The sequence below is a fragment of the Chinchilla lanigera genome, unplaced genomic scaffold (genome assembly GCF_000276665.1).
Source record: "Chinchilla lanigera isolate Chin_1 unplaced genomic scaffold, ChiLan1.0 scaffold00014, whole genome shotgun sequence".
NCBI lineage: Eukaryota > Metazoa > Chordata > Mammalia > Rodentia > Chinchillidae > Chinchilla > Chinchilla lanigera.
The window spans coordinates 22,625,939-22,646,827 of record NW_004955415.1 but is presented as its reverse complement, the minus strand read 5'-3'; the positions used below and the strand labels follow the sequence as shown (position 1 = coordinate 22,646,827).

The following is a 20,889-nucleotide window of genomic DNA, read 5'->3' as shown; positions in this document are numbered from 1 at the left end:
CAGGTGAGCTCAAGATGGGGCACATGAGGGAGAATCAGAGTGAGCTAGTCCTCAGAGCAGCTAGTCTGTGGGCCTTTGTTAAAGCAGGTATCAGACGAAGGCACGCTAAGGAGAAAAAGGTGACGTCTACCCGATTGAACGTTTGAAGGATCTGTTTGCTTTAGTTTATTCAGGTGCCTTTGGTGCAGGAAACAGTTACGCTTGGTTAAAAATTTTGTACCTCAGAACTGCTGCTGAAGTAATCACAAAATCACGGCCTCACAATGTCACCTGGATAAGGGAGCTCCTAAATATGAGACCCTCTGTACCCACTGCTGTGACAGGTGGGGAATATTTAACCTTTCACCAGATTTAGCTGAAGTTTGGGAGAGCAGGTGTATTCCCTGTGCTTTTAGCATTATCCAGCTAATTCCCACAGGTCAGGGGAAGGAAGATGGGAAACAGTTCTTGGAGTGTGGGAGAGCACAATGCTTATGGAAGGGTAAAGACCACTTGAAACTGCACCCTGTAAGCATCTGTGTGTCTTGTGGCTGGGACAGTGACCAAAATGAAGTCTGTTGTTTTAAATCACAGATTTTTGAGGACAACAGTGCTTCCTGCTGCACTCCCTGGTTTGTCTGGTTTATCAGGGGGCTGAACTTTGGCTCCTGCTGGGATGATGGGTAAGGAATCACGCCAGGTGCATGCCCCCATTTCGGGCCTGCTGTGCCATGCTAGGTGGAGTCCGTGCCACTATTATATGGTCTCTTGGGGTCAGGGGGGGTTTGTGTGAGAGAACTGTCAATATCTGGCTGAGGATGTCTATAAAGGGGCACAACAGTGGTCCCTTATCCCTCAAGCCTGGGTTTGAATATTTGTTTCCCTCTTCTTTAAAAATTCTTTGAAATATTTTTTGTTTCATATTCACAAACCCTTTGGGGATATGGATACAAGAACGACAGGGGTAGTACTCCTTTAACAGTCAAATCCCAACACATTGGAATTCTTTTGGTATACACATACGGTATTACAGATAATAAGATTTGACCCAGGGCTTATCCAACACTGTGGGGAAAGAATTATTGTGCAGAAGAAATAGCTTCAAAGCCCACTCCTGATCCTGCCAGTGTTTTGATCAAAAATTTAAAAACACAGTCGATCTTTTTGTATTGCTGCTGTTACCTGCTTTATTTTTCGTGACACCGAAACCAAAGTACATATACTTTTCATAACATTCCTTGTTCCTTCTGTGGCTTGGTGTACACTGTTCACTATTTGTGAAATAGAACCTCCCCTTGTTTGTCAACAAGGTGGACATTCATTCTAGAAAACACCCCAGTACTACCCCACATGGCTGTCCTTCTCCTTCGTAATTTGTGCCTTGTGGCCACTGTTAGCATCATTTTATTATAATGCGATTGTGTAATCCATGCTTTTGTTCATTACTGGAAAATGAGCTGCAATAATCCTGTTCTCACTTTCCTGTGAGCCCACCGTAGCTGGAGTGTGGTGATCACACGAGGCAGGTAAGTGAATTGAAGGAAATTCAGAGACGTCCTATTTGTCATGTCCCCAGGGCATTCAGGTTTCAAATAGACACAGGTTTTAAAAAAGATACAAGGAGTCCCTTTCTCACCTTTTTTCCAGCTATGTAACCTCCCGAGGCTCCAAAGCTTTTGGTGAATGTGCCCATGTACACGTCAATGTCCTCAGGGTCTAGACCGAAGTATTCTCTGACACCCCGGCCAGTTGGGCCCACAGACCCAATACTGTGCGCTTCATCTATGTAGAGGTAGGCCTTGTATTTCTTCTTCAGAGCCACGATCTTGGGCAGATTCACGATGGAACCTTCCATGCTAGGGCAGAAGAAGAAATGCTCATAACTAATAAGTACCCCCCGGGAGGCTCCAGCAGCCTCTTTCCAACACGTCCCGCACAGTTTGCCCAACACCAGGCAGTGGGGACAGGGCCGTGCCACGCTTTTCTTCTGAAGACATATTTTATAGGGCTAAGACAATGCTTTCGGTCTTGTGAGGGTGCTTGGCATATCTATGCTACTTGAATAAAATAATTTACATTCAGCGAGTTGTTTTAGCTAATTCCCAAGTAAGCCATAAACTTACTCTATTGTTGAGCACATTTGTTTGTAAAGCTGATGATTGTAACTAGACTGATTGCTTTTGATTCCAGGTATTCTGCTAGCGTTAATTCAATTGCTCCAAGGACATGCTTTTATCTACTTGCCATTGCCTGTTTAGCCAGGTCTGGCTGATCTAAATTCAGTGCTTGCATTGCTGAAGATTTAAAGAGGTGATTAAAAAGACACAGAAGAACTTATTTAAGACAAGGTTGTATTAATAAAAGCATAGCAGAATGTCCCTAGGACCCATGTTCATTGCTTGTTTGCAAGTCAGCGTCTTATTTAAGATACCTGATGGTGTTGCTTCATTCTGTTCCTTTAGAGAAATGGAATGGAAGTTGGACAAGCACCAGTATTTCCTGAAAGACTGAAGACAAAAGTTGCTGTGCTCCTCCTCCAGAGTTCTCATTGGGAGAGTCTGGGGTGGTTGAGAATACAGAAGCTCCCAGGGGATGCTAGCTCTAAAGTTTGGAAAGAGCACTTTGAGGACCACTGTGACAGATAAACTCCTTTGTTTTAGACCTACCTGTGTTTTATTTTTTTATAGTATTGTGAACTGAAAAAAAAATTTTAACTAATTCCTCCAGGAAAGAGAAAAATGTAAGAGTAATAAATAGAGTTAAATGTATATTTACGTGACATATCTAGAACTCAATAGATTTAAAAGAACTTTTGACTCTAATTAGTTCTCAGCACACTTAGTAAGCTGTGTCTTCAATGCACATGGTTTTGACCCACAGGTGAGTTTTATGAAAACATAGACACACACTCCCTGCACAAAGGAGCTTGCCAAACTATTTAAGCAGCCCTTCGATTCAGTTCAAAAGCTGATCAGTTGAATCGGAGAGTTCAACTCTCTCCTTCCTAGTTTCTTATATTGCACATAATGTAATTTTAGAAATATGCCTAATTGTTAGATTGATTTGATCAAAACAGTCTGGCGGGTTATATAGCTACTCAAACCAGTGGGAGTTAGGGGAGAGTTAGGGGACTGTGGGCCACAATATTTGTGTGTTTCACAAGGTCAGCTTGGATGCCTGGCTTTGGATTTTAGTGAAAGAGAGATTACATAGAGTTTCTCTTGCAGAATTTTCTTAAATTAAATGCTTGCTAATTCCCAGTACTGGAAAAAAAAAAAAAACCCTAAAAATAAATAAATAAATAAATAAATGCTGGCTAAAGTTGTCTGCATTTCCGGGAAGATAGCATGGCATTCTGACTGCCTAGTCTTAGAGGGAGGTCACATCACTTGCCAACTGTGAATTTAGGCAACTTTCTTTCATTATGTCCTCTGTCTCAGTTTCTTCATGGAAGTAAGCACACTTCACAGAAGTGGCACCCGGCTGCTAAGAGCTTTCTAACCATGGCTGGAAGTCATGCTTACAGGACCCCTGCCCCATAATGCACGGCCAGGGACCCGTTACTGCTCGGGAGAAGACATGCGAGAGGAAACAGTCTCAGCGGGAGGCCTAACCTGAGAAACTGGGAGCCCTTGACTTTGCCATGTTGAATTTTCTAGAAATGAGGCTCCTGGGTATCATGGCGGTTGTCAAACATAATAAATGGCTTCAGGCTGTCAGAATTCTAGAACTTTCTTCCCATTTTTAAAATGTTCTAAGTGAGTAATACTGATGTGTTGAAAACCTGACACGCCACATGTAGCCATTCTTTGTTCTGGAGCTGACTTTGGCAGGTGGCAAAGGTAATGCAGAAAAGTGTTTATAGCTACCATTCTTCGATGGGGCTGTTCTAGCTAATGTTAGGAGCCTGCCCACCAGGTTTATATTACTTCCTCAAGGATTAATGGCTTTTCAGTACTGATGACTGGAGAGTTAATATAGGGCACAAAGATTTCTAGGGAGAGCTCAGCTTTTGCAGAGTTATGTCCATTCACACTGTTTTCATTTTCTCAATGTGATCAAATTTGAACTGGACCTGTACTTAGAGTGGGACATTAAGTCTGAGACATGCATGAAATGTTATCTATATTATTCTGAAATTGTTGTTAAAAAGTACCAAAAACAATAAAGAGAAAAGAACAGCATTATACTTTCTTCACTGACTAGAAGATTGTTTTTAACTTCAGTAGAAAGAAAAGGAATTAAATTACAACTGTAGTTAAAGATAATGCCAAAGTCTGTGAAGGGACTTGAATTATTCATTGACCAACAAGTTGGTGAGTAATTTTTAAATATCTTTCTATTACATAATGTATTAGCTAAGTGACAAGGCTCTTATAAAAAATTTCTTCTCATCATTTTTTTCCACATATAAACCAACTTGGATGGGACAAAAATCTTTTTGTTGGGACCAAGAAAAAAAAGACAAGGGAGAGAGAGCGAGGGAGAAAAGGAGAAAAGGAGAGATGAAAAAGAAGAAGGAGGAGGAGGAGGAAGAGGAGGAGGAGCTCAAGAGAGAAGATTAAAAATGACTCTTAGCTGGGCATGGTGTTGCACACCTGTAATCCCAGCACTTGGCAGCTGGAGCAGGAGGATCACTACAAGTTCAAGGCAGCCTGGGCTACATAGTTTGTCTCAAAAAACAAAAAAAACCAACCCAAAACAAAACAACACAAAACAAAACCCCGAACAAAATACAAAAGATTCCTGACTTTTTCTTTGTTTTTATGTGTTTAACAATAGAAATATAGGACACAGTTTACCAATGAGTTTTCAATCTTTAAACTTATACTGCTCTGGGGAGGATTTGGCTTACTGCCTATCTATTCTTAGCCTTCTGTGACATTAGCATGTGTATTTTGGAAGGTCTTGGTATTAATTTTTGATTCTTTGCATTCTGAAAGCTTGACTTCCATTTGTGCTAATTTATGCCCCAGGTTGTTTGGCAACCCTTCTCTCGTATTTTATTTTTCAAGCACTAAGAATTGATAAGAAATCAAGGCTTCTGAGATACATAAACCTTCAAAAAATCTAGTCTGGGTATAGATCTGGGTATAGATCTGGGTATGGCGGTGCACACCTGTAATTCCGGCAATCTGGCAGGCTGAGATAGGAGGATGGCAAATGTAAGTCTAGTCTGGGCAATTTAGCAATTTAGGGAGACTCTGCCTCCAAATAAAAAATAAAAAAGGGCTGACGATATAACTCAGTGCAAAGGCCTGAGGTTCAATTCCCAGTACTTAAAAAACCCAAACCAAAAACCAAAACCAATACAAAGCACAAACAAAAACAAAGCAAAAATAGTAGTAGGAAAATATGTATTAGAAAATTTATAGTAATGCTACTGTGATTTTAATCCTCAAATCATGAATTCACTGAACTTTAGACTGATTTTTCAACCCTCTGTTTTACAGAAGAAATTGAGGTGTAAGTAGGATAATTATAAAGGTCAACTAAGTGACTTTGCATTTTTCGTATATAGGTCCCTGGATGTGGACAGGTGGCCTGACTCTTCTATTTACATTGAGCCTTTGTCCTACCAACACCACCTGTTTTTAATCCCAGTTCTGTGTTACCTCATTGATCTGTCGTGGGGTAAGGGTGAATTTTTCAGCCCTCTAAACCTCAGTTTCCTCATTGTCCCAATAATTTGAGGACTACTGGGAGGCTTATTCAAGATTGCACGTGTGAAATGCGCATACATGGATGATTTCTTCCGGTGCCATTTACCCTCTGGGTAAATGAAGGACAAACAGCCTTGTTACTTAAGCAGCTCCTTGGTTTCCAAATTGCAATTTTCCCGAGTGACAACAAGCAAATCTCAAGATGAAGACAAGCCACCCTTTCTTGTTTTCTACAGATGAGACCTCTGTGAAGTACTACCTTATATGATCTCCTTTAATATTTACAAAAGGGCCCTATGGAGTATAAACAGCTCTAGACAGGCACGCAGGGGTTTAAATCCAGTCCCAGAGCTGCCTCCAAATCTTGGCTCCTCTATATTACACATAGCATAATTATTGTTGCTGTTATTACTATTGTTATTTTTGTGAAGTTTTATGACTTTTTAGTTTTGGTATCTAGACTTTCTGATCCTGAAAGTAGCTTGAAACTTTCTGAATTGGCTGTTATGCTTGCTTTGGAATTATGAAAGAATTATTGCTCTTTCAGCTCTTTTATGGAGGGTGTATTTTGCCCATGGTGGCAGATCACAAGCAGGAGAAAAACACCTAGTGGTTAAAATTCAAAGGAAGCTTTGGTCAATTATCAACCAAGTGTATGTCCCTAAAATACCTCTCAAAAGCAGAAATATACTTGTGAACTTCTGATTTCATGTTCTTAATCTTGACCCTGTGGAATTTCATCTTTTGGTAAAGCTGTGAATTAGAACACTCTTATGAAGCTTTTCCCACTGAGATTTAGCACTCTGGAACTCCACTTAAGCTAGCTTGATTTTACAGATGAGAAAACTGAGGTTCCACTGAGGCTGATGACAAGGTGCCCTGATTCTTCTCTGTGCACAGTGTCTGTCAGGTCATTGAGAGCCACAATTCCTCAGCAAATGGGATAAAAGAAATCTTTCTGCCACAGGAAGTATATGGAAAATGAGACTTTGTCTAAATACTGGGAAGAGTAAGGTGCTAGGATAGATTGCACCTAAAGATGGCTGCTTGCAAATCTTCCCACCCCTGCATGTGATGTAAGTGAAAATTATAGTGAATGTTTAAATTTAAATTTACAGTAGAAGGTACATTGCCTTTAATTCCCTTCAAAATATTCTGCCTTGAGCCAGGCATGCTGGTGCACACCTGTAATCCCAGCACTTGGGAGGCTGAGGCAGGAGGATCATTGTGAGTTTGAGACAATCCTGGGCTACAAAGTGAGCTCAAGGCCAGCCTGAACTGCATAGTGAGACCCTGTCTCAAAAAGACAAAGACAAAACTCTGCCTTGCTTGGAACACACTTATCCCATCATTCTCATCACTTCCTGAAGCAGTTCTAAAAGTCTTTTGTCCTGAGTGTCCTTAGTTGTATTGTCATGGCTGCCTTGATGTCCTGAACTGATTAATAAATTTATCTTTCATAGTCATTTTGACTTTGGGGAGGAGCCAGAAATTCTATGGTGCCAGATCTGGTGAAAAAAGTGGATGAGAACACACTGTAATGCTTTTACAAACTTGCCATTGGATGGCGTTTGACAGCACCATTCACCTAATTTTCGATCATATCCTAGAGAGACACTCATGAAAAAGGACTTCCAGAACTGCTTCAGAAAATGGCAGGAATAATAGGATAAGTGTGCTTGAAGCAAGTGGGATTAATGGCAATTTTTTTTTCTGTAATAACTTTTCAAAACTTTAAACCTTCACTGTATATGTCTATCATACTTCACATATACAAGCTGGTCCTCATATATTTTACTTCCTGTGGAATGTGGGCTGGCTCATGATGTGCTTTGGTTAGTAGGGCATGGCACAACTGATGATGTACCAATTCCAGCTGAGTCCTCGAAGCAATGTTAGCTTCTGCTTCTGCTGTGCTAGAAGTCAGCCCCATGGAGGGAGCTCTGGCTGGATAACTGGATGAGACTACAGATAGAAAGAGCCTTGTGAACAGCCAGTACCAAGGTCCAGACGAGTGAATGAGGTTGTTTCGGATGTTTCAACCCCAGGAAAATTCTCAGCTTTATGCAGTCCCATGAAGGATCTCCAAGCAACACCACGTTCAGCAAAAGAATTATTGAGTTGATTCAGACAACTCACAAGTAGCATGGAAAACAATAAATCAGTGCTGTATAAGCTATTATGCTTTGAAGTGGTTTGTTATACAGCAAAAGATAACTGAGAAGTTGCCATTGCTAGTGCAACCTAAATTGTGGTTTGTGTCAGACTGGCCTAGAGCCCAAAGTCCATACTTGGCTCCACTGTCCTCTTGAAATCATGGTAGGACACCAGCTCAGCATAGCCATTAACAAGTCCTGCTGCTGGTGGGTTTTCACTGTATAACTGATGGGAATATTATTTGGCAGTAAAAATGCTGGTGGCCCTCTTATTGTCAGCTGTGATCAAAGTGCTTAAAACATAATTTTCCTTACTACAGGTAAGTTGTGTTTATTTGCAGCTGGGTTCTGTTTGCTCTGGTTAAAGGTGATGCCAGGCTGCTTTTCCTCAGCAAGTACTTATTGCTACTAGGCTAAGCCGGAATGACTGGTGTTTAGATAAGGGCTTCCCTCCTGGGCTGGGAGCTGGCACAATTCACACAGGGAGAAAGATCTACACTTGAGGTTACCATAGCACAGACTTAATATGAGACTTCCCTCTAAAAGTAGCACCCTAAAATCTTAGAGCCAGTGAGTAATTATTCCAGAGCAGGCTTGCTCAGTCTTGACGCTAATACTATTTGGAACTAGACAATTCTTTGTGTGCACGTGTGTGTCTGTCTTGTGCATTGTAGGGTATTTATCAGTGTTCCTGGCCTCTCCCCACCAGAAGGCAACGGAACCCTACTGCAGTTGTGTAGTGAAAAATGATCAAATGTATCCAGGTTGCGACCAGTTGAGGATGACTGGCATAGGGTGATCCAAAGACTTCATACACAGTGCATACTGTTGGGGCTGACCTTATGATGGAATGTTAAGTGATACAGCAATCTATCTACTAGAAATTTGAAATGTCATCTTTGTAACACCACATTAGCACTGAGGATATCCAGCTATTGAGTGATTATTAGAAGAGTTAAAATAAAAATAATACCAATTATGGTTATGATTACTGTTTTCTAAATTCAGGAGAATTCATCCTTCCATTTGTAGGTGCACTTATTCTACTGCTTGTTACTTATACAACAGTAACTCACGCACTTACAGACTGGTGGAAAGAAAGGCTGTTTTTGCTGTGAAATTTCTTTTGCAGCCCTACTCCTCCAGTTTGGAAGCATAAACAGCCCTCATGTCCTTCCTTTTTAATATCTTTCACTCTTCTATAATGATGTCATAGGAAATTTCTCCCTTCTTTCCTTTAACATCAGAATTGTTTGAACACTGATTTAGGAGTGGGCATTCTGAGGTCCTGTTTCTTTGGTTTATGGACTAAAGCACCAGCAGAAGTGCTTGGATTCATTTTCCATTTGAGTAATGATAATCACTTCAGACAAAGCATGAAGCAAATTCAACCCCAGCCTGCAAGGTAAAAGTGAAATACAAAATGGCGTAATGGGTGTTTTATCTGCTGAGCTCAAAAAAGGTTTGTAAACTGGACCTTCAGTATGTCTTCAGTTGCTAAGATCATTCTGCTCCCGAGCCCCCAGCTCTGGAGGAAAAACAGACAGGCTTTCTATTTTTTGATGCCAACCATTGGTTAAATTCACGAAGTAGCTGGTGGCTGGTTGCACTTTCCAGGAAGGTGCCCAGTTAGGGAATCAGGGCCACTCATGAGAACATCTATTAGATATTCTCTAGTAGACACAAAGACACAAAGGCAAGATATATTCTGACATTGAATAAGCCAGCCGTAAAAGGTCTCTGAAACTCTGAGGCATCCAAAGATAACGTAAAGAATCAACACAAGTTATCAACACCATCTGAGAACATTTAAGAGGAAGGCTTTAAAAACATAACAGCCTTCAAGGTCTACTGCCATTTGTGTAGAGTCATCACAAAGATGGGACAACCACGGCCTGACAACTCCCCTTAGTAATGGACTTGGGTTCCTCCAGGATTTCCATATCAAACTCATTTCTTCATTTAGCTTGGAAAGACCAGCCTTCCCCACTGGTCAGCTTGTGGTAGACCTCAGAGTTCACACATTTCCAGTTGCTTCCATACCTGTACACGCCCTCCACCAGGATGAGAATCTTTCTCCAAGCTCTGCCGGTTCGAGGCTGGCCATAGATGATAGCATCTCTCAGAAGCTTCTCTAGGCACTGTATATCTTTAAATAACACCAGAAAACAAAATTGAGTCTTAACAGGGGGGTTCCCCTCCCTTACCATTAAGAGGCGTCTTATTTTTTAGGTTCATACTCAGAGCCAAACTTTCAGAGAGACAAGTTAGAACCAGAGAACATCTTGTGGAAGGAAGGTCTACTTTCTTGTAAAACATAACTCTGGTAAGATGAATAATCAGGTTTGTACAAGTAGGCAGGGTCAACCGCATTGGAAGCATACAGTTGCCTAGAGTTTTACAAGGTTTTCCTCTCCTGCTTTAGAGAGTTTGAGATTCTATATTAAATGCATCTCTTAGGCTGAAGCTTTCTTCCTTGGTTAAAATAAACTCTGAGAGTTAATTTAGGTACCACTAATGAATTGTGTAGGTATAAGTGCGTTAGAGGTCACCAAGTTTGCATGGAGTGGCAGTGCTGCTGACAGGGATCTCGCTTCCCATGTTTTGGTCTTGACTTTCGCCATCCTTCAGTCTCATACACTGGAACAATGAGTCCTCTCATATAAAATATTTGGAGAACTCTAGACACTTAACAACCTCTCACAAGTACTGAGTCCTGTTTGCATCCTAGTCCCCCTTCTGAGCCCACTCCTCTTCATAGCTCATTTAATGCTCACAAGAACCTCCGGGGGAAGCTATCTCCATGTATGGTTCAGAAGATGGAAACTCAAGTCTATGACCATAAATGACAGTCAGGATTTGTTCTGTGATCCACATTTGTAATGACTATCCTTCATTGCTTTCAGTGAAAGCCACGGCGACTTCTCAAACTCCACGGGAGGGTCAGGGTCAGCAGAACATCCTTGTTAGCTTTTAATGCTGATGGAAATATAAGCTAGTACAATCACCATGGAGGTCAGCATGGAGATTCCTCAGAAAGCTAACACTAGAAATTCCATTTGACCCAAGTATTCCTCTTCAAGGTGTCTTCCCAGAAAAGTTAAAGACATTGTATCACAGTGATCCATGCACACCCACATTTATAGCAGCACAATTCACAGCTAAATCTTGGAAGCAGCCTATATATCCATCAAGAGATGAATAGATAAGGAAAATTTTACACACAGTGGAGAGCTACTGTGTCATAAGGAACCATAAATGTGAGTTATTTGTAGGAAAAATACCTTAGAAAAACGTTAAGGGAAATAAATCAAACAGACAAGCTTAAACATCACATGGTTTCTCCTATATGAAAGTCAAAGTATAAAGAAAGAACAAAAAGACAATAGGAAGTAAGGAGATAGATATTTCTCAGTTGGGAAGGGGATTAAGAGATGGAGGGAGAAGGGAGGGAGAGGAGGGGATGACAAAAGGAGTTAAGATGTGCTAGTGATATGAAAAGTACGTGTCTAGGCTGGTCTTCTGGTCCTTTGGATGGCCGCTGGAGAGGATGAGACAGGTAGTGCACGTTTAAGCCAGCTCACCTTCCGTCTGAAGTGAGATATGAGCAGTAATTACTGGATGCCACTGAGGTCTCTCTGTTCACTGTTTCAGTAGTGGTTACCTAATATGATCTCAAAAGGCACCCACCCTTAGTCTCTGCTCCTCCTCTGACACAGTTTCTCAACGTTCCTGAACACAGTCTCGGGCTCTCCTACCTGCCTTTTCCCTTTGGTCTGTGTGGAGACTTAATTCAGCACGGAGTTAGGGGCTTTCTCTTGGTGTGTCTCATAAACCATCTATTCTAAGCGCTCACCCCATAGCTCATTATTGGCTTTCATATTTCTCCTCCATGGAGGGCAGGGACTCTTTCTCCTATGTTAATATTGGATGATCGAATCAATTCTCTCTTCATAGGCAAAGAATGTGGACCAGCGGAGAGAAAAGAGAATGCCACTTTTAGATATAAATAGGAATTATTAGAAAGAATAATGGTCTCCTGTCTGCAATAATAGTTTGGTAACCTGCTTATTTTTTGTCTCAAAGACAGGCCTCTCTCTCTTGGATATTCACGAGCATGTTTTAGAGATATTTCTTCATTAGCCACTAGATGGCAGCCAAAGAAACAGCAAGCATCTTCCTTGGTTTGGAATTTTCAGGCTTCATCAATCTTCACCTGTGTTGTATCTTGTTTTCCCTTTGCTTTATGCTGAGGGTCTAAAACATTGAAGAAATCTATGTGATTGGAGGAATCAGTCTCTCTTTTTAAATAATCAGTTACAAGTGATTAGCCACGGCATGGATAAAGAGAGGCTGAACATAGGCACTCCTATTTAAGGGACACTTTTCCTCCTGGAACTTATGATTTATACATTTTCACACAGAAATGAGACATAATGAGCAATGCTGTCCACTAGTAAGAGCCTTCCAAAGTGGCTGTGATGTATCTCATGGATTTTTTTCTGATGAGATCAAGAAGAATCATAGGGTCTTCCAAGGTAGGGACTTCATGTCCAATGCTGCCATGTCCATGGTGAGTTCCATGAAAAAAGCTTCTGGTGGACTTCATGAAACTACACTGTCCACATGCTGCAATTCTTGAGCAGGGGAAAATCAGTCAGTCCTTGGTCTCCCCTGCGAGGGACAAGCTCACTGACCTAGAGTCCTAGAAGCTAGACAGAAGAAGGGAAGGGATGACACCACTCACCAACAACTGTGGACTCACATTACCATGGGAAGTTTCTGCCTTTCCCCCACAAAATACTTTGGAAGGCCGGTGTGTGTGTTTCAAAACTATATACCAGGGATGGTGATTTATGTTCTGTAAGCCTTGTGGGATTCTACAGTTTCAACAAGCCACATGCTAACATCTGCAAAGTATTTTATTTTAATAATGATGCTTGTTACGGCACTTATACTTGCATTATTTTAATCCTTCTGACATTTTTGAGAAGTATGGGGAATGACTAGGGTTCCTAGTATTTTTCTCAGATGAGAGAACTAATACCAGAAGATTTAACGCAAAACCAAACAAAACTCTCTCCCCAATGAACCCATTCTTGTTGGTTTATAAGAAGACTCAGAGATACAGATGTTAGAAGAATAATTTTGACACCTTTGAGGCACACACACAATGCTATTGCACAACGCTGTTGTAAAGCTGTAACGACACACTTCGCTCTTGCAAACACCATAAATTTCAGTTTAAACATTTTCTTAGATGCCATTCCCCACAAAGGCTGACTCCCTGAGGAAGTTTCCTTTGCTTGGTGGGGAATGAGAGGATGGAGTTGAGAGAGTGCTTGTGTATATTTACCTCTCAAAGGTGAAAGTGTGGGCCAGGTGTGGGGGCACACATCTGTAATTCCAGTACTCTGGGAGACTGAGGCAGGAAAAATGAAAGCTGAAGCCCTACCTGGGCAATTTAGTGATACTGTCTCAATACAGAGAATAAAAAAAAGGCTGGGAATACAGCTCAGTGTGAAGGTCCTGGGTTCCATCCCGAGTATTGGGGGAAAAAACAGCAACAACAACAACCCACAGAGGCCACATTCTAGTGGCCTAGGCTTTTACGAGCTTGGTTAACTGGATTACTGAATTACTAAATACCCAGATTGTGTCACAACTATAATCAGGTTTCGGGACCAGTGAGCTTGGCAAGCCTGAGCCTGTGGTTGTCCCTCTATGCAAAGTCCCAATAAGGTCAGCAAAGCTCTTAGATCTGGAAAAACTGTACACACATTGGATCTTGTGGAAGGAGGAAACCTGTGTGGGGTTCTGAGCAGGGCATACTGGGAGTAGTCCAAAGTGTGTCCTCTGGAAGATAAGAGTTGCACATAATTGCTCTTTTGTTTAAGGAAGAGTGACAACACTGCTTCTTCTACCCGGCATTTCCACCTGCTCTTGTGAAACTGAGCGTCATAAGCGCTTGGACTGTACACACGAGCTTCCCTGACTTCTCTCCACTCTCCTTCTCCTCCAGATGGAATGTTCACCTCCCTTTCCATGTGCTTCCTAATGGTTTATCTTTTGCTGTTCAAGGCTCCACAAAACCCACCTCCCGCTGCATTTAAAAACACTACATGGTTCCTTACTCCACCGAAAATATTTTCACATATGCCAAAGTTGGCACTCACAAGATGTTACGTGAGCAAAGAGATGAGTGATGACTGACTACTACTTCTCACGGTAGCTAGCTCCTTGTTCACCATCTTTATCTCTACTTCTCTCGTTCCTATGGACAGAACCAGTGTTATTCTTCAAGATTCACCCCAAAGGTAAAATTCTTAGCAGTAGGTATTTAAATAAATGTGAATGATGATAAAGAAGTTATTCTCACTTTTAAGGAGAGGATAAGAAAGATTGCCCCTTGTTTCACCTCTGGGGAAAAAAATCAAAGTCAATGGCCAACATTGGCAAACAAAACAAATATTTTTGTGAAAGTCATATTTATAGAGTCTCTTTTTTCACAAGATTACTCAAAGTATTTTTGGTGCTCTGAAAATTTGGTTCCCTTGAGTCTTACAAAGCAGATTAGGCAAATAGTTTTGGTTCAGGTTCTCTTGATAGTGAATCAAAGCACTTGCCCAGGAGTCAGACTTCCTGGGCTTAAATCCTAGTTCTGCCTGTTACTAGCTCTGCCTATGAGCCAGTAATTTTGCTGTGGGATGCCTCTGTTTCTTCATTTATAAAAATGGGAAAATAAAAGCAAATTCCTTATTGTGTAGTTGTGAGGATAAAATGAATTAGTGCTTATAAAAGGCTTATTATAGCATGGGCTGTCTACTGAGGAGGGATTGTTGTATTTATTAAACAGTCCAATTGAGTGTAAGTCAGAACGGGAGGTCTAAAAGGTAATGACTTGCAAAGGAGTCTAAGCAGTGTTTACAGGTTTGACCTACTCAACCCCATGAACCTTTATTTTCCAGAAGAGGCATTGCTCAACATTCACTGGCAAACACTAGATTCTTTATTCTTCCTGCTCTTGGCCTTAAATTGCTGCTAGGTAGAATTTTGGTTCCCCTCTTAGAAAGACAAAACAAAACTCCAAATTCTTGGCTTGCTTGGCAACTCTCTTAGCTGAAGGGCATGATTCTCTTCTCCTAGTCTAGTTTAAGAAACAGTTTGGGACTTACTGGGGGCTGAAGTTATTTGCTATTGCCTCACTGCTTGGAGGTGCTGTCCCACCTAGGAGCAGCGCCATCTAGCTGGTGTCAGAACGAAGTCTCAGGCCCCTTCCCAGGCAGAATGAATCACAGTGTGCATTCTTTCACTTCCTCAGTGCTGGGAACTGGACCCAGGGCCTCTCACATGCTACACAAGCTCTCTAGCCCTGAGCTAAACTCCCAGCTCAGAATTTCCATTTAAAAAAGACTCCCAGATCCTTTCTGTGCAACTTAAAGTTTGAGAAACATTATTTTAGAATCCAGATCATGTGCAATTACCAGCAAGGCAGGTGCGTTCAGGGAAAAAGTAATTTAGTCTTGATTTCTCCAAATCTCAAAGAAGATGTTGATTTTTCCAGAGCATTAAAGCCTACAAGGGTTTGAAGTCACGGAATATTCAGGGCATGAATAGACTCAGCCCAGATGTGCTTACCAAAGGTACACAAGTTCCCCACAGGGGACCTTGCTGATTTCCTCATAATGCCCAAGAATCTCAAGGTCCCTGGTTGGAGTTCTCTCCTTAGCTTAGGTGTGAAACAGCTGGAGAATCTGTTTTGTGGCATCCAGTGAGCCCACATAGAGACTGACTATTATACAGAATCTTTCTCCTGTAGAGAATGTAAGGGGATATTCTTGGTACTTAGCCAGCAAGGATGCAGGGACCAAAATTTAGTGTACTGAATGGAAGAAATTCAGGACATTAGTAGAGTATGGCTCAATGGTCATCATATTGGATTGATGTCTATAGAGTTGGCAGAGCATTCTAGGTCCTACACAGAGCCTGGCAGAAGCTAAACTTAGCTAGTGGTTGACAGTGTCAGCTGTGGGAATCGTAGCCCAGCTCCTTTTTTGCAGACACAGGCTGCTCCCTGTCCCAGGGACCCTTTTCTGGTTCTGGGGACATCCTTACCCTGGAAAAGGATCAGCTCTTAATTCACCACAAATGGGGATTGGTGGATGAATAATTTAGGTCCTTCACTCCTCAGACACAATAATATGGCATCTGCCCTGGAGCTGAGTTTTCCACTAGAATCGAGGTCCAGTTATCCGCTGTGGAACTTTAGTGGCTGCCTCCCTTCCTTGTCTCTGTCCCCGCCCACTTGCTGGGGTTTCTGGGATCACTTCTTGAATAAATGTCTGCACTTAGATCCTTTTTTCAGGGTTTGTTGCAGAAGAAGAAAGTAACATACATTAGTTTGAATTTTAGCTCCCATTATTTGTCATTTGTGTGACTTTGGGTAGATCATTTTATTACCTTGAAGGTCAATTTTCCTTTTAAAAAGTGGGGAGAATGAAGAGACCTGTCTACATGGATTATTACAGTTATATCAACCAATTATTTATAAAGGTGTAATGTGGTGAAGGCTAAATAAGATACAACTTAGTTATTCCACATTTACTGTCGTAGAAGAACAAGTCCGTGGTAAGAAAAGATTCTGGTTCTCAGTTCAGGATTCAGCATTGGTAACAATGCACTTCTGAATCCTTTATAGTTATGTAGAGAGAAATCTCTGGGGGTTCTGGATCTGGATTGTTTCTTTTCAAGAGTTTCCACCTGTTTAGACTTCTCAGTTCCTCATCTGACTTTGTGGGAAGTGGAGAGTGAGTGAGGGATAGCTTGGAGTTAGCATCAAGCCTCCTTGCACAGGATTAGTTTATTCTGATAGTGTGAGTAGATGTGACTACATCATAGGTATATTTTTCCTATACAAAATTTAAAAATTCAAGAATGAAGAATATTACCCAGCTATTACCCTTCTAGCTATCTTCCTGAAAGAGTTAAAAAGATCATATTGTACTGATCCATGTCTATCCATGTTTATAGCAGCATAATTCATAATAGTTAAATCTTGGAAAGTGGCCAATATGTCTACCAACAGAAAATGTGGTGTTTATGCACAATGGAGTACTACTCTGCCATAAAGAAAGATAAACTTGGGTCATCTGTAGGAAAATGGATGCACCTGGAGACCATGTTAAGAGATCATAATATCTGAAATAAATCATACACATAAGCTTAACTGTCATGTGGCTTCTCTTATATGAGAATCCCAAATTATAAATACAAAACAAAATAAAAGATAGTTAACAGGAAGTAGGAAGATAGACCTTTTTTAAAGTGGAAGGGGATCAAGAGATGCGGGCCGGGGGCGGGGGAGGGAAGGGAAAGGGGATGAAAAGAGGACTTGAAATGTGTTACGTACATGAGCCAACTCCACACCAGGAAAGTAAACATTGTATACAGCAAATGTGTGCTAATAAAAAAGAAGTCTGATTAATTTATGATTTTCCTGAGTAGCAAAGACTTTCTTCTGGTACTGCATAAAAAAGAGAACATTCTTTCTTCCAAAAATCAGAGGAAATTATAGGTACAAGGAAGTGACGCAAGGTGCAGAGTCATCTAAAGGAGCAGAACCAGTTTGGAGTTGGGTGAAATCCCTGTTTCAGAACATTCCAGTACAGGTGCCACCCATAAGAACCAGCTCTGCAGGTTACTTGCTCCTATCTAGGCTGGTTGTGTGTGTCAGACGCATGCCATGCACTCGCAGGAAGTCAACTTTACATCTTCTGCGGATCCCTAAACAATATCCACACTATTTAACTCCAGGCTATTTGGATAAATTCTAAGGATTAAAGCATAATATACCAGATACGGAAACAATTAGTATTGTCCTGAGAAAGCAGGCCAGGAGAAAGAGCCAGAAGCAATGGACACCATGCATTCTACTGCTTCATTTAATTTTTTCACTCTCCTTATCATTGCCCTCACCTGTTAATAAAGAAGTCAGCTGGAGGACCCTGGAAATAACCCTGCTCCCAATGGTGACTGTTTGCGCCAATTAAATACAATAGCAGGAAGAATATGCTTCTTTTTCAAAGTTGTGTGATGTGTGTGGATGAGTGGGACCAGGATTTTGTGTACCTGAGAATGAAAGTGTATTAGTGTTCTGTTGCTGCTGAAAGAAAATATATAGTCCATATTTAGTTGTTATTTTGACTTTAAAACAACATGAAAGTATTACTTCACAGTTCTGGAGGGCAGAAGTCTGAAATGAGTCTGATTGAGCTAAAATCCAGGGGTCGGCACGTCTGTGTCTTTTTGGAAGTTCTAGAGGAGCATCCACTTCCTTGCTCTTCTAGCTTCCTGAGGCTTCTGGTATTTCTTGGCATATTACTCACTTCCATATTGTGAACTAGCAACCGCTGTCTTTCTTACATAGCGTTATCTTGACATTCATCCTTTTGTTTTCCTTTCTATATTTAAGGACTCTTACAATTATACTAGAACCACATAGATACACTATTTATTTTAAAGTTAGCTGGTTAGCAAAATGAATTCCATTTGCAACCTTAATTCCTTTGCCATGTAATATAACATTCACAGGTTCTGGGGGTTAGAATGTGGACATCTTGTGTATGGGAGTGTGGACACTCTACATAAAGTGAAACAAAAGTAGCAGCTCGTACATAATAGATTCTCATGGTTAGATGAGAGACTGACCCTCCTGGAAGACAAATTCCAATTAATTCCAGGCTTCAAAATGGAGCATTGGTATAATCTTGGATACATTGCTTACTACCTCCAATCTTGAATCTTTTCATTTGTAAATTAGTTCCCATCTCATAGAGTATTCCATGGGGCTAAATAAATAAATAAATAAATAAGGGAATCCCATTAGCCTAGCAGCTACCATGAAGTAAATTCTCATGTGTTAGTTGATTGTATAAAATAACCAGTTAATATTTGTTATACAATGTAGGTGATAATCATTATCTATTTTCTAGAAGTACAAAGTCTCTATCATGTATTCTTTGTTCTCTGTACAATCATTTAAAATGTAAAACCTATTCTATGCTCACAGGTGCTAAGCTGTATAGTTATGCACTTCATTTTATTTAATATCAACAACTATTCTTACCTCATACTATCTAATCAATTGTCCCTCTTCCAAGTTTGTGAATTGGCCCATGAATATTTTGTAGCATTTTTCCATTTTTTTGAGAACCCAGTCTAGGACTTGGTTTTGCACTTAGTTGTCAGAGCTCTTCGGTACCCTTTATCATGAACCATTTTCTCAGCCTTGACTCATCTCTTATAATATTGACATATTTGGAGGATATATGAAATATATTTTTTAACAGAGAATTCCTAATTTGGGGTTGTGTGATGGTAATACTGTGTTCTGATCTGCATCTTGTATAAATTATGTTGAATCCTTTGCAAGTGTCCCATCTGGACACACGCAACAGCAACCTGCTCCTTACTCATGATCTTAGTTTTTTTCCAGCTATGAAGGTGTGGTCTGACTTCTCCCTGCTGTAGGTACTGTGTTCTCCTGTGGGTGTAATTTCTCTGGGATTGTTACCCTGAGATTGGAGTTTGAAGACAGACCAAATATTTGCATAGTGTTGCACAGGCTGGGTCAGGATGAGCAGGTAGAACTACTCTGTATCCTTGAGCCATCAGTGAGTAGTGGAATGGGGGAAGGACATACTCTGTGGCTCTATGACTTTGTTTGAATATTTGAAATGAAGTTGTTTTGCAGTATTCTGCTTAGAAATTTTCCTGTTGCATAGTTTCTTATAAATCATGTATATTTAATTTTTTGTTAGAACATTTGTTTTAGTGTTTGTGTTTGTGTTGCTGGCATCTAGTCTATGAATGTGTGCAAAGAGAAGGTTCCTTCTCGATACTCTGTGAGATGGGAATGTGGGCAGTGATATATTTGCTCTTCTCCTCGTATTTCAGCCTGAGGGATACAGCAATTACTTCAGTTTCAGTGTCTCACAGCAGAGAAACTATGTGATGTTTGAACATGTGTGTCTGATTTATTTCATTAGAGTATGGTCTAATGAAAGTATAAAGTATGACCATACTTCGTAAGAGTATGGTCTCTAGGTGCATTCATTTACTTAGAAATGTATCATGCTTATCCTTCTTTGTGGTTGAGTACTACTCCATTGTATCAAATACCCCCATATGCTCTTTGTCTATTCATCAACTGATGGGCATTTGGGCTGCATAAGTAAGAACTAAAATGTGAAATAGATATTGGGAAATGGGAAGAAAATGTTCAAATGGGAAGAGGAGCAAGGGAGAGGGGAGGGGAGAGGAAGGAAGGCACACAAAAAAGAATAGAAGGAAAAAATGGAAACAAACAAAGAGAGGAAGAATGGTGGCAGGGAGGGGAGGGGAATGGGAAAAAAAGAAGCAAGATATGTCATGTACAGGCAGAAATTCCCTGTGATGAATGCTATCAGTATGCATGTTTAATATGTACAAATAAAAAATTAGAAAAACCCCAAAAACATTCACTTCAGGCTACCTCCTCACTCATTCCCCAGAGAGGAGGGGCTAACACGATGAGTTAGAGCCTAGCTGTATTGCATCAGTAAGTAGGAAACTGCATTCCAAGAAGCTTAGAAGCATTAGACAAACTTGATTTCACTTCCTCAAGGAGGTAGTAGGAATTCATGCTTGTATGGTTTAGCTTGTGCCCAGGAATAGTGGCCAGAGAAACTGTGTTCTTTATTTATTACCCTGTGGTAATTTATCCCATTACTTAATGTCTTAAACCAATAAAGATTCATTATCTTATAAGCTTTGTGGATCAGCCATTTGGGAGTCTTGAGTGGGGTGGGGCTTCAGTCAGGCGTGGGTTGAGAGCTACAGTCACTTGGAGGCTTGAGAGGAGCCAGGGATCAGTCACAATGTCTTATTCAGGAGGTTGCTGGTAAGAAGCCTCTGTTACTCTTCACAGGGTACCTAAGTACCCTCACAAGTAAACCGAGGCAGAGGAAGGCAGAAGCCACAGTCTTCGAAATCTAACCTTATTCTTTTGATTTTTTTTTTTTTTTTTTTTTTTTTTTTTTTTTTTTTTTTTT

At 40.8% G+C, this 20,889-nt stretch overlaps 1 protein-coding gene across 2 annotated transcripts in view; it reads right to left on the bottom strand.

The window, feature by feature from the left end:
* Nucleotides 1–20,889, bottom strand: part of Sptlc3 (serine palmitoyltransferase, long chain base subunit 3) — a 153,879-nt gene that overhangs the window by 39,244 nt on the left and 93,746 nt on the right. For both annotated transcript variants that reach the window (XM_013512291.1, XM_013512292.1), the window contains exons 8-9: nt 9,842–9,947; nt 1,616–1,835 (exon numbers count right to left, since the gene is read on the bottom strand). In XM_013512291.1, the coding sequence (XP_013367745.1) occupies nt 1,616–1,835; nt 9,842–9,947 (326 nt within the window). The remainder of the gene's footprint in view (nt 1–1,615; nt 1,836–9,841; nt 9,948–20,889) is intronic.